Source organism: Lithobates pipiens, unplaced genomic scaffold, assembly GCF_037356315.1.
Source record: "Lithobates pipiens isolate NorthernLeopardFrog02 unplaced genomic scaffold, aLitPip1_a1.2 Scaffold_18, whole genome shotgun sequence".
NCBI lineage: Eukaryota > Metazoa > Chordata > Amphibia > Anura > Ranidae > Lithobates > Lithobates pipiens.
The window spans coordinates 476,642,192-476,658,542 of NW_027507758.1; the positions used below are offsets into that span (position 1 = coordinate 476,642,192).

General features: G+C 45.8%; 1 protein-coding gene across 2 annotated transcripts in view; it reads left to right on the plus strand.

Moving 5' to 3' along the window:
* The window catches only part of LOC143988643 (glypican-5-like), a 376,474-nt gene that overhangs the window by 290,502 nt on the left and 69,621 nt on the right, over positions 1–16,351 (plus strand). For both annotated transcript variants that reach the window (XM_077488351.1, XM_077488353.1), the window contains one exon: positions 1,730–1,874. In XM_077488351.1, the coding sequence (XP_077344477.1) occupies positions 1,730–1,874 (145 nt within the window). The remainder of the gene's footprint in view (positions 1–1,729; positions 1,875–16,351) is intronic.

Here is a 16,351-nt window from a genome sequence, read left to right on the forward strand (position 1 = left end):
TAGTGTTAAATTTTTTTTTTAATGTGTAAAGGAGTGCAGCAATATTCTGGACTTGTGCGTGTTACTGAAACTCACAGATGAGCTGTGCAGCACCCTCGGTTCCAGTCCATAACATGTGAGAGTCAGTCATTCACATAGAGTGACATCACTTTGTGTCATGAATCTGCAGTAATGTTTCATGCCCTGACTGCCTGCTTACCTCTCTGGTCTGTGTATCAGCTTTAGGGACCGTGCTACCACACCTGTGTGTTTAAGTAATCTTCTCTCAGCATGGCTCCACCCCAGCCTCTAACAGGAAACACTATTGAACCCGTGCACTACAAGCCAGCCTTGCCCAAGTAACGATTGTGTGAAGGCTTCCCTGAGTGATTCTTGCCGTGTGCGCTATGTTTGATTCCATGTATTGACCTTTTGGCATGTTCTCCTGACCATCCCTGTCTGCTTGTTGCCCTGACCTTCAGCGTGTCCTGCTGATCATCCCTATCTGCTTGTTGCCTTAACATTGGCCTGTCCTCCTGACTAATCCTTGTTTCCCTGGAAAGTTGCTTCCCCTCCATCCACCAGAGCCAGCTATGAGTGTGAGCTGGGAGACCGGGGGGCATGACCTGAAGTCATTTGCAGCCAAGTCCATCCTCACCATAAGAGGCTCTGGTGAAAATCTGCTGGCTCTTAGACTTCGTACCCTGGGGAATCTTAGGCTCTAGCTCCCTGTCCAGGACCATGGCTGCGACCCTGTGTAGCTGCTTCTCAGAACCATCGACATTCAGCAGTCAGCCGTTGGGTCCACAACCTCCATGGTGCAATTCTAGTCACTTGTCCCCGCAGGTGACCTGACACTGGTTTACCGATCATGGTCAAATCTACTTTCTGTACTAAAATGTTGAGATTGCTCCATGACATACATTTCGATGCCTGTGCACTAGCTTAGATGTTCTTGTTAGCGAGTACACATAGCAGCCCCCTACTTGCAACTCAGAAGACCAAATCTTTCAGTTTTTTTATATGCACATTACAAACCTATAAAAGCCCCACACCATACATTTTTTGAGCCAGAATTATAAAACTTTAAGATTATGACTTTGAACGTATCATGGTACATGTGCAAGTGTTGATCTAGTATATAGTTGGCTTGACACTGACAAGAACCAAGCTAGAAGGGACCAGCGAATGTAAGAAATGCACCAGTTTCCCTACTTGCCATTCTGAAAAAAAGGGCCACACTTCCAGCAGGAGGAACCTGTCAGGTGCAAGTGGGGACACATCACAGCAGAGGGGGGAGCTTATTTTTTAAGTTTGTATGGTGGTAAGGATGTGGAACTCTCTTCCACAATCGTGTCCGCAGGAAGTATGGATAATTTTAAAAGACTCTTGGACATGCATCTTAGCGAAAAAAATATAAGGTGATATGGGAAATGATTTTTCTACACACACACCTACACAGGTTGAACTGCATGGACTGTTGTCTTTATTCAACCATACCTACTATGTAACTATAGTAGTGATGGGGTAAGGTTGTAGGCTTCTGAATTACTTCTACAGCATGAACTGGCCATTAATAAAAATTAGTATAAGCTCATGGCTGATGGTTTGTCTGTAATATAATTTTGCATAATCTTACTACAATATTATTTGTTTGGATGTTGAGTTTTATAAATTGGATATCACTTCTGGAAACGCTGTACAGTTGATATCATATTTATATTTATGTCCTTTTCTTATATGTTTTCAGATGGGAAGTGAGAGAAGAATCAAGGCAGAAAGATGGCGCATCACAGAGGGTAGCGGAGAAGGGGGTTCAGAGGGTGAGGAGGATCAAAGTGGTGACTGTGATGATGAAGATGGTTGTCAAGGATCTGGTGAGAGTATAGAAACAGGTAGGGGTGCACGATATTTACAATGGCCTAACAAAAATTTGCATAAATTGTGTCTGGAAAGAGGTGGGTAGACGGTCTGAATTTCGGACTTTCATTTACCAAGGTTATAAAGCCTAATGTAGAGAAAAAGAAAACATTGGGTACCATATTTTAAAGGTCAGTTTGGTTACTTGCTCACATTGCAACAGTTTGGTTACTGGCTCACATCCACAATGTGTATATAGATGGGTGCAGCAGTGGATCCCGTAGAGCACTGGTTTCCAAACTGTGGCCCAGGGGCCGAATGTGTCCTTTTGCTTTCTTTTATCTGGCCCTTGGGGCACTATTCCATCCACTGACACAAATGGTGGGGCAAAATTCCTCTCACTGACCCCACAAAAAAGGAAAATTGCTCCCAATTACACCAATGGTGGGGCGCAATTCCTCCCACTGATACCAAAGAATGAGCACTATTCCTCCCATAATACCAATGATGGGGCACTATTCCTCCCATAATACCAATGATGGGGCACTATTCCTCCCAATGACACCAATCACGGGGCACTAATTCCTACTAATAGTGCTTTATTCAATAAAAAGCAGCAAAATATATACTCACAAACGAGTATTGATAGAAAGCATAATCAATAAAGCAGAATCCACTATTCTGAACATCGACAAGCCAGGACCTGACGTCGAGTGGATCAAACGATACCTCAAAATGGCTAACACGTTTCGGAGGAGAACCCCTATATTCAGAGCCTAAACGGGCAATGGTTTCTCACATGCAGACAGCCCCATATATATGTGTGGTTGTCTGTGTGTGTACGGCCGCACAACCCAAGCCCCACCCAAACCACCCCCACAGGCCACACCCACTCATACAAAAAAATTATTTCAATTTAAAAATTAAAAAATATAAAAAATGTATATTAAATTAATAAATTAGGAAATTATTATTATATTATATATCATTTTTATATGTATAGTAAAAATAGTGATAATAGTGAATGGATGAATCATGAATCAGATCTCCATGGTAGTACTCAGAAATGCACCTCCATCTCACACTCACCCCTACTGGTAACCAAAATAGCGGGGAGGGGAGGTGTAGACCAGCCAAGGTTTCCCATCCACACAATGCAGGGGGTGGAACGCATGCCGCACTACCGAACAGGAAGTAAGGGTGAAACTGCGTTCCACTTCCAGCTGCCCCACACGTCACTTCTGCTCATGCGCACGCAAGCGGTAAGCCTGTGTGCGCGAACAACAGCACTAGTATCACGGCGCATGCATATGGACTGAATGCGTGCGCCGGTAGCGCGTTCCGGAAATGCGGGTGTGTGTGTGTTCCACCCTCTACTTCCGGCTGACGTATATATGCAAATAGCGTCACAATGACACTGTCCGGAAGTACGGACCATGTCAACTTTTTTTGTATGAGTGGGTGTGGCCTGTGGGGTTGGTTCCGGTGGGGCTTGGGTTATGTGGCTGCACACACACACAGACACACACACACATATATGGGGTTGTCTGCATGTGAGAAACCATTGCCCGTTTAGGCTCTGAAGAAAGGGGTTCTCCCCTGAAATGCTTTAACCATTTTGAGGTATCTTTTGATCCACTCAACGTCAGGTCCTGGCTTGTCAATGTTCGGAATAGTCAAATCTGCTTTAATGATTATGCCTTCTATCAATACTCATGTGTGATATTTTGCTGTGGTTTATTGAATAAAGCTCTATTAGTGGTAATGCACTAGGTTGGTGCGCCCTCCTTTTCTTTTTCATTTCCTTTAGTATCTGAATACCCATTATTCTGAGAAGGTCTGCGAGACGCTAGACATTACTATGTGAAACTGGTTACACCACATACTGAGGACCTAGACACCAGAGCGCAGGAGAAATTCTTTCTTTTTTGGGCCACTATTCCTCCCATTGATACCAGTGCTGGGGCACTATTCTTTCCACTGATGCCAATGATGGATCACTATTCTTCCCACTGATACCAATGATGAGGTGCTATTCCTCCGACTAATACCAATGATGGGGCACAATTTCTCCCACTGACACCAACGACGGGGTGATATTCCTCACAATGACACCAATTATGGGGCACTATTTCTCTCACTGACACCAATGATGGGGCAGTATTCCTCCCAATGATGGGGCACTATTCCTCCAAATGACACTAATAGTGGGGCACTATTCCTTCCACTGATACCAATGATAGGGCACTAGTCCTTCCACTGATACCAGTCCAGTTACAAAGGAAACGCCCCTAACCCAGAACAGGCTGAATCACATACAGGTACATGAAACAGCCTGCCCACACTGCCCAACCGCTGTACATTTACTGTGGGCAGCTGTCAAATGGTTCAAGTGTATTTTTCCAAAAAACTTTCATTTGATACATCGCTGTGCAACATATACAGTATATATAATGTTTTGGTGTCCTGAGTAATTTTCTAGCAAAAAATGCTATGTTTTCTATGTATGAGAGACATGTCAGAATTGACCTGGAGGTCAAGTGGTTCATCAGTGGTGGTATAGCTTGTTTTGTCTTTTAATTCTTTCCTATGTTCCACTTCAATACTAGGAACTTTCATCCCCTTCCTTCCCAGGCCACTTTTGGCGCTCTCGCACTTTGAATAACAATTGCGCCGTCATGCAACACTGTACCCATATGAGTTTTTTTAGCATTTGTTTCACAAAAATAGAGCATACTTTTGGTAGTATTTATTAACCACTGCGTTTTATTTTTATTTTTTGCTAAGTAAACAAAAAAAACTAATTTTTCTTTGATTCTGTTAGAAAAGTTTGCAAATAAATAATCTTTCTTCATAAATTTAGGACAAACTGTATTCTGCTACATTTCTTTGGTTGGTGAAAATAACCCAAATCAGTGTATATTAATTAGTTTGTAGGAAAGTTAGAGAGTCCACAAACTATGGCATATATCTGAAAATCTATGTAAAGTGCCAGGACAGTACAAATATCCTCAATATTCTGAAAAGTAGACACTCCAAGATATTTAGTAAGAGGCCTGGCAAGTTTTTTGAAAGTTAAATTATTTTGTTCAAATTCTTTGGAAAATTAAGAAATGAAAAGAAAATTGTACTCCATTCACAAAGCGGAATGCAGTAAGATACTGCGTAGCATTTAAAAAAAAAACACTGTAAATAGCTAGTCGTTAGGGAGTGGATGGCCGCTGGCATCCTTAACAACCAGTAAACAACATGGCTATTACGGAGTGCACAGACTCCACGTCCTTAACAACCAGTGAGTCATCAGCTGACAGCTAAATGTAAAGAAAGAAATTGCCAGTAATGAAAAATTAAGAAAAGGAATGGTGAGGGGTCCACCCCAACCCATACCAGGCCCTTCGGATCTGGTATGGATCTTGATGGGGACTCCCATACCAAAATGTAAAAAAAAATATCAGGGACCCCCCCCAAAATCCATACCAGACCCTTATCCAAGCATGCAACACAGCAGATCAGGAAAGCCAGGGGTGGAGCAAGCAACATCCCTTCCTGAACCATACCAGGCCACATGCCCTCAGCATATAAGGGGTGCTTTGGGGCAGATGGGGCTCTGCCCTCCCCCAAGCACCGTGTCCCCATGTTGATGGGGACAAGGACCTTCTCCCTACAACCCTAGCTGGTGGTTGTGGGGGTTTGCGGACGGGCGGGATTATCAGAATTATGATGCCCCCTTTAACAATGCCCCCAGATCCCGGCCCTCCATATGTGAATGAGTACTATGTACCCCCATACTCATGCACATAGGAGGGGGGGTCACATCAGGGGGCCTCCTTGTTAAAGGAGGCTTCCAGATTCCAATAAGCACCCCACCCACAGACCCCCCACAACCACTGGCCAGGGTTGTGGGGAAGAGGCCCTTGTTCCCATCAACATGGAGGAAAAGGTGCCTGCCCCAAAGAACGCCCCCCCCGTGTTGAAGGCTTATGACCGGGTATGGTTCAGGGGGGGATGCTCACTCCTCTTTAGTCAGATGTCAGTGGGGAAGCCTGCCAGCTGATGACTCATCGGTTGTTAAGGACATGGCAGCCCCTGCTTCATAACAACCATATTGTTTACTGGTTGTTAAGGATGCCAGCGGCTGCCGGATCCATAAATAATGCATGCCGGGACCACTACTTATTTACCACATGCATTTTCAGGATCGTATGCGGTATTTGTGAAAACACCTAAATACTGCATGCAATCTGCTTTTGTGAATGGAGTCCAGTGTTGGAAGAGGGTGGCAGGGGATGCAGAGGTGAACAGTACTGGGAGAGGGTGGCAGGCAGTGGCGTCGGGAGGGTGGCTGGAGCCCCAAATGGGTCCCTGAAAAGCCCCGGGACTCAGGCAAGGACCATTGTATTGTTAGCCCTGAGCGTCGCCACCAAGCGAGGACCAATCTGATCCTGAGCACCACCGAGTGCGGCCGAGTGACATAGCAGGTCCCGCTTCCTGGAGCCTGAAGCGCCTATGATGGACATCCCACTGGTCCAATGCCGGGACCGCGGGACGTGTAACGTCCATCGTAGGTGCTGCAGGCTCCAGAAGGTGGGAATTACAATGCGGCTGCCACGCCACATCACTGCGAGATCCGCGATCCCCGCACGGTGCTTGGGTGGGTGGCTCTCCTCTCCTCTGGCTGCCTGCTGTGATGACGATGGGCGCACTGAACACCATGGCTGAGCTGCTGCAGGACACATGAAGTCTGTCTCCTGGTCAGGTAGGTCAGTGTATGTCAGGTAGGTTGGTCAGTGTATGTATGTCAGTTATGTCAGTGTATGTATGTCACTACCGTCAGTGTATGTATGTCAGGTAGGTAGGTAGGTCAGTGTGTGTATGTCACTACTGTCAGTGTATGTATGTCAGGGAGGTAGGTCAGTGTATATATGTCAGGTAGGTAGGTCAGTGTATTTCACTATGGTCAATGTATGTATGTCCGGTAGGGCAGTGTAATGGTCAGTGTGTCAGGCAGTTGAGTTTAGTGGTCAGCATTGATGGGCACTGGTAAGCCAGGCAGCAACCAGCAAGTGAGCTTACCCCCTGCCACACAACCCCACCGTACAGCCAAAAAACCCTGAGCCACTATCGCTCCTGGATTTGGATTTCGGGCTGAAGCCCCTGGTCTTTTTGCCACCTAGTAACGCCCCTGGTGGCAGGGGATGCAGAGGTGGGTAGTGTTGGAAGGGGATGCAGAGTTGAGCAGTGCTGGGAGAGTGTGGCAGGGGATGCTGAGTTGAGCAGTGCTGGGAGAGGGTGGCAAAGGATGCAGAGGTGAGCAGTGTTGGGAGAATGTATAAGGGGATACAGAGATGAGCAGTGCTGGGAGAGGTTGGCAGAGGATGCAGAGGTAAACGGCATTAGAAGAGGGTGGCAGGGGATGCAGAGGTGAGCAGTGTTGGTAGAGGGTGGCAGGGGATGCAGAGGTGAGCAGTGTTGGGAGAATGTATAAGGGGATACGGAGATGAGCAGTGCTGGGAGAGGTTGGCAGAGAATGCAGAGGTAAACGGCATTAGAAGAGGGTGGCAGGGGATGCAGAAGTGAGCAGTGTTGGTAGTGGGTGGCAGGGGATGCAGAGGTGAGCAGTGTTGGGAGAATGTATAAGGGGATACAGAGATGAGCAGTGCCGGGAGAGGTTGACAGAGGATGCAGAGGTAAACGGCATTAGAAGAGGGTGGCAGGAGATGCAGAGGTGAGCAGTGTTGATAGAGGATGGCAGGGGATGCAGAGGTGAGCAGTGTTGGGAGAATGTATAAGGGGATGCAGGGATGAGCAGTGTTGGGAGAGGATGGCAGGGTATGCCAAGGTCAGCAGTGTTGAGAGAGGTTGTTAGGGGATGCAGAGGAGCATTGCTGGGAGAGGGTGGCAGGGGTAAAACCCCCTGGCTGGGGATGCATTTTTGGTGTGCTGAAAGCTGAGTTTGGACTGTGAGAAGGTGCCAATGTCCCTTTTCCCCATGCAGCAGTGGATCGATCACAGGAGCGACAGAGTCAGCAGAAGCATGGGTGGGTGGAGGAGAACTACATTGACTAACATTCACCTGGCTCTGTATGGGCTGTATAGATGTGTCTCCTGACTCAAGAGACGTCTCCTGACTCAAGAGACATCTCCTGACTCAAGAGACGTCTCCTGACTCATGCTTGCTATATTTCTCTATTGATATTGTGTGCAGTGTAATGATTACATGACCGCAAAGTTGATCAACAGACATACATAGTAGACATGAGACAGGCAATAAAAGTTTTTGGTCATACAATCAATGAATGGGAAGAGATGTTTTGCATTCCCATAATTTTAAGGTATGTTAAAGCTGCTTTGCTTCTTGGCTGCGGCAGGAATTATAGCCCCTATCATGCCTGGCGGGCAGTATCACCCCCCAATTGCAACCAATTTAAATGCATGGGCCACTCTGCAACCGCCCGCAGTTTCTTCACAGTTGTCCGGTCTTTAGGGTGTGATAACAGACCTCAAGGAGGGTTTTACCACAACTAGGTTCTTCCTCATCTTCTATTATTGCAAATCCTTCAATTGCTGCGTGTCTTTCTTTCATCGCTGTGCGTCCTCTTTCCATCAAAAATTTTCAGAATAGCTATCTCCACCTAAATCTGTGTTTAACAGAAAAAAAAATAGTCACATGCAATCACACTATTTGTTACTGTTACCAGCAGCCTCAGTTCACCTCTCCCCCACAGAACAAATCTTAGAGATGTGTTACTCTCATTATGACCAGTGAGGGCTTTGCACTGCTAAACCCCGGGCAATGAGCACAGAAAGCACACCATGCCTGTCTGATCAACTGCCTGTCTGCAGGCAGGGAAACGGTAAATATTAGGCGGTGGGAGCTCAGTGACAGTGGGTGATAACATAAAAATGTGTAATGTAGAAAATAGAGAAAACCTATGAAGAATGTACAATGACTTACCTAAAGTAGCATCCTGCTGTATTGGTAATGATTGATGTTAGAAGAAAGAGTCCAACCATTATGGCCATTGATAGAAGGAGGCCACCTTTTTCATTTAATAGAACGTACTGACAAAATATATTTCACATCGGGATTGGTGACTGGGATTCCGGAAAAAATAAGTACTGGTCTCAGTCATTGTTGGTGGAGACATCCTGAAGCTCTCAGTGTCAGTGACTGAAGGAGTTGTGTTATGTATATCTAGGCTCCCCAAATGATAGTCCTTGGTGGAAGCATCCTGGAACCCTCAGTCTCAGTGACTGAATGGGCCGCGCTATCTTTGTCTAGTCTTCCTGAATCATGGTCACTGGTCTCAGTTATTGGTGGAAGCATCCTGGAGCCCTACGTGTCAGTGACTGAAGGGGTTGCACTATCTATATCAAAGGCTTCCCGAATCATAGTAAGCATAGTCACTGGTTTTAGTCATAGTTGGTGGAGGTATCCTGGGACCTTCAGTGTCAGTCACTGAATGGGTCACGCTATCTATAGCTGGGCTTCCCAAATCATAGTAAGTATAGTCACAGGTCTATCATTGTTGGTGGAGATATCTCAGGGCTGTTTGTGCCAGTGATTGAATGGGTCGCATTATCTATATCAAGGCTTCCCGAATCAAGGTAAGCATAGTCAATGGTCATAGTCATTATTGGTGGAGATATCCCAGGGCCCTCAGTGTCAGTAACTAAATGGGTCACTCTATCTTTATCTAGGCTCCCCAAATTGTAGTAAGCATAGTCACTGGTCACGCTATCTATATCTTAGCTTCCAGAATCATAGTAAGCATAGTCACTGATCTTAGTCATTGTTGGTGGAGACATCCTGGAGCCCTCAGAGTCAGTGACTGAAGGGGAAGTGTTATCTGTATATTGGAATCCCAAACCATTGTTGCTGGTCTCAGTTGTTAATGGAGACATCCCAGAACCCAGTGATTGATGGGGTCTCGCTCAGTTTATGTAGGTCTCCGTTATGGTCTTGACGGTCTCGGTATCAGTGGCCTCCAAAGTGGAATCTGATGAAACAAAAACAAAGGGAATTAGCTTAAATGTCTGATTATTGAACACGAGTTGAGAAAACCAGGGTGCATTCATGAAACTAACTCTACTCCAACCAATTCTACCGCCATTTCTCTCATCCCCCCTCTCTCTAAGCCCCCTCCCTTCTCTCCTAGCCCTCCCTTTTCTATCAGCCCCCCTCTCTCGGCCCACCCTATTCTCTCAGCCCCCTCTCTTCTCTCTCAGCCCTCCCTATTATCTCAACCCACCTGTCTCTATCAGCCCCCCTCTCAGCCCCCACTCTCTTAACCCCCCTCTCTCAGTCCTCCCTTCTACCTCTCTCTCTCAGCCCACCCGTCACTCTCAGCCCACCCGTCACTCTCAGCGCCCCTCTCTTAGCCCTCCCTCCATTCTTAGCCAGCCCTCCCTCTCTCAGCCCCCACTCTCTCAGCATCCCTCTCTCTCAGCCCTGCCTCCTACCCCCTCTCTTTCAGCCCGCTCTCAGTCCCCCTCTCTCTTAGCCCCCCTCTCCCCTCCCCCCAATTAGCTGGTCTTGCCTAGGGCACAAAATAGGCTAGCACTGGCCCTGGTCAGGTAGGCAAGTGTATGTGTCAGGTAGGTCAGTGTATGTGTCAAGTCACATGTGTTACAGGGGCAAAGGGGGTGGAGTCAGGGGTGGGGCCAAAGTGGGGGTGACAAAATGAGGTTTCGCCTAGTGTGTCAAAAGTCCTTGCACCAGCCCTGCCAGCAGCCCACAAGTACTCTGAGCTGTACCTGCCCAGACTATTCCTGGTCTTCAGTAGAGCCCCCTCCTCCCCACAGCAGGAGAAGAACCCCATAGAATAAACAATAAACTGAAACTGGTAACACTTACCAGTCATGTTAACAATGAGCTTCTTGAATGGATGACACTGGATGTTATCCATGCGGAGGTGGACCTCGTAGGTACTGCTGTCTCTTTGCAGGACCGGACTGATGACCATGGAGAAATCCTCTTCGGCTAGGTTCACACTGCTGTGGTGTACGAGATCGGATGTGATTCGCACCGCACTGCAGTGCAAATCACATCCGATCTCTGTGCGATGCAATTTCAGCCATACAGATAGTATGGCTGAATTCGCATCGCATACGGCCCAAACTCGCACAGGACCCTTTTTTTGGTCCGCAGCAGAATTGGATCGCATGGGTGTTCACATCATGCGATCCGATTCCTTTCCGAGTTTGCAGATCGCACTGCGATATGCGAACTGATTTGGAGGTGTCATTAACTTTTCACTGACACTCCCAGCAGTTCGCATAGGGCAGTGTGAACTTCTGCCGGGAGGCATGCAATGCGGGAATCCTCAGTAGATTTGCAGCGTTCCCGCATCGCAGCAGTGTGAACCCAGCCTTAATCTGAGCTGGTCAGATGCATATTAAACCTTTTACCTTGGTGTTTCTGCAGGTGACCTGATTATGGTACATGATTGGTGTTTAGGGACTGCCTCCTTCCAGAGTCATTCCCCACTCAATCCCAAAACTGCTTGCACTAGAGAGATGATGGGCGGTGAACACACATGGTATCACCAGTTAAAGAGACGGCTTTAACCTCCAGATGAGTCGGGCATGTGCAAATTCCACACCAAATGGCAAGTGCACAAAGCAGAAAATGCTGGAGAATGATTCCCTACATTTTACTATATACAAGTGTATGAGGAGGGGGGGTTATTTATGGGAGTTAGGACTGTATTTCATCTGCTTGTCTTCAATTTTTAAATCTCACTTCAGCTAAAAATAGATCCAAAAAAGTTTTTTCAGCTGGCAAAAATTAACAGTTACTTTGTTTGAAAAAAAAGTTAGGTTTGAGAAATAAGCATTGCATCCTGGTGTGAATTACTCTGTAAATGACTGTAGATATTATATGTCTATATATATATATATATATATATATATATATATATATATATATATATATATATATATATATATATATATATATATATACAGTGGTGTGAAAAAGTGTTTGCCCCCTTCCTCATTTCCTGTTCCTTTGCATGTTTGTCACACTTAAGTGTTTCGGAACATCAAACCAATTTAAACAATAGTCAAGGACACCACAAGTAAACACAAAATGCAATTTGTAAATTAAGGTGTTTATTATTAAAGGTGAAAAAAAATCCAAACCATCATGGCCCTGTGTGAAAAAGTGATTGCCCCCTAAACCTAATAACTGGTTGGGCCACCCTTAGCAGCAACAACTGCAACCAAGCGTTTGCGATAACGTGCAATGAGGCTTTTACAGCGTCCTGGAGGAATTTTGGCCCACTCATCTTTGCAGAATTGTCCTAATTCAGTTACATTAGAGGGTTTTCGAGCATGAACGGCCTTTTTAAGGTCATACCACAACATCTCAATAGGATTCAGGTCAGGACTTTGGCTAGGCCACTCCAAAGTCTTCATTTTGTTTTTCTTCAGCCATTCGGTGGTGGACTTGCTGGTGTGTTTAGGATCATTGTCCTGCTGCAGAACCCAAGTTCGTTTCAGCTTGAGTACACGAACAGATGGTCGGACATTCTCCTTCAGGATCTCTTGGTAGACAGCAGAATTCATAGTTCCTTTTATCACGGCAAGTCTTCCAGGTCCTGAAGCAGCAAAACAGCCCCAGACCATCACACTACCACCACCATATTTTACTGTTGGTATAATGTTCTTTTTATGAAATGCAGTGTTCCTTCTACGCCAGATATACTTGGACACACACCTTCCAAAGAGTTCCACTTTTGTCTCATCGGTCCACAGAATGTTGTCCCAAAAGTCTTGGGGATCATCAAGATGTGTTGTGGAGAAATTGAGACGAGCTTTGATGTTCTTTTTGCTCAGCAGTGGTTTTCTCCTTGGAACTCTGCCATGCAGGCCATTTTTGCCCAGTCTTTTCCTGATGGTGGAGGCATGAACGCTGACCTTAACTGGGGCAAGTGAGGCCTGCAGTTCCTTGGACGTTGTTGTGGGGTCTTTTGTGACCTCTTGGATGAGTCATCGCTGCGCTCTTGGGGTAATTTTGGGCGGCCGGCCACTCCTGGGAAGGTTCACCACTGTTCCATGTCTTCGCCATTTGTGGATAATGGCTCTCACTGTGGTTCGCTGGATTCCCAAAGCTTTGGAAATGGCTTTATAACCCTTTCCAGACTGATAGATCTCAATTACTTTCTTTCTCAATTGTTCCTGAATTTCTTTGGGTCTCGGCATGATGTGTAGCTTTTAAGGATCTTCTGGTGGACCTTACTGTGTCAAGCAGCTCCTATTTAAGTGATGCCTTGATTGTGAACAGGTGTGGCAATAATCAGGCCTGGGTGTGGCTAGAGAAATTGAACTCAGGTGTGGACAACCACAGTTATAGTATGTTTTAACAAGGGAGGCAATCACTTTTTCACACAGGGCCATGATGGTTTGGATTTTTTTTCACCTTTAATAATAAACACCTTCATTTACAAATTGCATTTTGTGTTTACTTGTGTTGTCCTTGACTATTGTTTAAATTGGTTTGATGTTCCGAAACACTTAAGTGTGACAAACATGCAAAGGAACAGGAAATGAGGAAAGGGGCAAACACTTTTTCACACCACTGTATATATATATATATATATATATAATATGTAGCGGCCATAACCCGTTGCAGGGAGGCCTTGACTGAATGGGCTTACCAGTTACCTTCTCCTGGCCTGCCCTTCCGTGTCTAGGGGTTCCCAGGGTTGACACCCAACGACTTGTACACTGACACAGATAAAGTCCTTTCAAAATGGTTTATTTTGCAGTAGAACTTTCACAAAACACAGTCTCTTAGGGAACAGAGGGCACGGGTGAAGAACTCAGGTACCTTGAACTGCAGGTTTAACAAGTCTCTACTTCCACCCAGAGAGTAACCACTCGCAGCTGGGCACTTCAAGGCTGAACAGACCTCTAGCCAGAGATCATGGCAGTCAGCATATTGACTCAAAACTTGAACAATCAACTGAAGATGAACAGGAACCTTTTTCCAACCGTACCTGGAACGTTTCCCGCTTCCTTTGAGGTACTGGAAAAGTGTGAACTCATCAATGTCCTTCCCAACTCAGTAACCAGGCACTTCTCAGGAAGCCACTTGCTGGCCCTCCTCCGAAGAGTCCACCCCCGGTCACTCTCACGTGCTGTGGTGTCCCTCCAAGCCGAGAGCACACCCGGACACTTTGAATCCTCCCTCAGTTACAGCGTCTCGGACCAGCAGGTTCCGAGACTCAGGAACAGACGGATCCCTACCGCAGACCAGACGGGTCTATCAGGGGCCACTGACAGGAACATGCAGCGGGATGTCCAACACCCCGTGCCCGGGACCCCTCATGGGGCTACCCCGGTCCTGGAACCAGAACAGACCACAGGGGTCTCACGGACAACTCTGGAACCCCCGAACACGTGACCCACACCTGCTTAAGTGCCCCCTCCCAGACTCCTCAGCGGGCCCCGGCACTCCCGCTGATTGGCTCCGAGAGGGCCATACCCAAACATCCAACCAGGCCTGGTTCTAGCCTGTCATGTGCACCTCACCGTTGATATGACCTGGCAGAACTTCAAACAAACATGGCCTGGCCAGACTGTGTTAAGGCTTACCTACACAATTAACCCTCAGTACCGAAGGGTCCTGAGGCAAAAACGAAATTTACAATGTATGTGACATTTATATGTATATATATATATATACAGTGGTACCTTGGATTACGAGCATAATTAGTTCCAGAAGCAATGCTTGTAATCCAAAGCACTCGTATATCAAAGCAAGTTTCCCCATAGAAGTCAATGGAAACTCAGATAATTTGTTCCACAGTGACTTCTATGGTATGCAGTACCGCATGTGGCTAGAGGTGCGGGGCACTCGGAAACACTCAGAAAGGAGTGTTTCCGAGTGCTTCCAAACAACTCTAAATGTCACCGGTGCCCCCGCACCTCTGGCCAAATGCTGTACTGCACACTGCAGAGCCTTGAATCCTGCTCGTTTTGCGAGACAACGCTCACAAACCGAGTCAGGATTTACAAAAAATAGCTTGTATTGCGAAACACTTGTTAACCACTTTACTAGCAATCTGAGGTATTACTGTATATATTTAGAGTAGTACCTTGGATTATGAGCATAATTAGTTCCAGAAGAATGCTTGTAATCCAAAGTACTCGTATACCAAAGAGAGTTTCCCCATAGGAATCAATGGAAACTCAGATAATTCGTTCTAGTGTCTAGTGTATGCAGTACCACATGTGGCCGGGGGGGGGGCGCCAGAGAAACTCAAAAAGCTTGGAGATACTCAGACACCAGGGAACTGAGTGTTTTCGAGTGGCTCCGAGCGTCGCTGACGCCCCCGCACCTGTGGCCACATTCGGTACTACACACCCCATACGCTTGAATCCTGCTCGTCTTGCGAGACAACGTTCACAAATCAAGTCAGGATTTAAAAACAGCTCATATTGCACAATGCTCGTAAACTGCGTTACTCACAATTTGAGGTTTTACTGTGTATATATTGCATGTAAATATTTGCTATTTGCTTGCTATAAGCAGGAAATATATTTTTTTTTATAGTGGAAGTGTATGGAATAATTTTTGTAGAATAAAGATAACTTCAGCATCACTTTCATTTTAGCCAAAAATAAAAAGCAGAATTTTAGCCCAAAAAAGCTGAATTTTAACCAAAAAAAAAAATGAATTGTTATTAATAATAATAATAATAATAATATATACAATAGTAATAATAATTATTATTATTATTAAAGTGGAGGGCCACCCTGAAAAAAAAAATACAAAAAAAATTAGAAAAAATCAGAAAAAAAAATGAAACATTTTTTTTTTTTAACTTACCAGAAATGCCTGTTGCTAGGCACATCATCCTAATCTGCCTCTTCCTCCTCCGCGGAGATCTTCTTTCTTCTCTCCTCCGTGCGGTGTCTTCTGGGTAATGGGTCGCGCTGTATTCTGGGAACTGTGTGTCCCAGAACACAGCGCGCCCCATTCACAAAGCGCTGCGTGACTCACGCATGCGCATTAGGAAACGGGCAGTGAAGCCGCAAGGCTCCACTGCCTGTTTCCCTTCGATAAAATGACGGCGCCGGGACTCGGGCTACAGTGTTTGCAGCTGCTGACTTTTAATTTTTTTTTTTTAAACCGGCCCTCCTCTTTAACTAATGTATTTATTTCAGAATAAGAATAAGAAAAGTTAGAGGGGTTTTTAAACTAGGCGACGGGGGGAAGGGTCCAGAGGTAGAGATAGTCAGCACGGAACATATTCCAGAGGGTAGTATCAGGGGCATGTGTGGTAGCTTGACTAAATCACATCTTACCCCTTAAAGCATAAGTTTGAATTATAACTTGCCAAATCCACTTAGCAACAGTGGATTTCGACGCTACCTGTCCTCTTAGGACCCTCTGGCAGAATAAATCAGTCTTACGAAGCTGAGCAGTTGCCTTTAAATAGATTTTCACTGCTGTCACCACATCAAGACAATGTAGCGACTTTCCTTCCTTGGAACATTG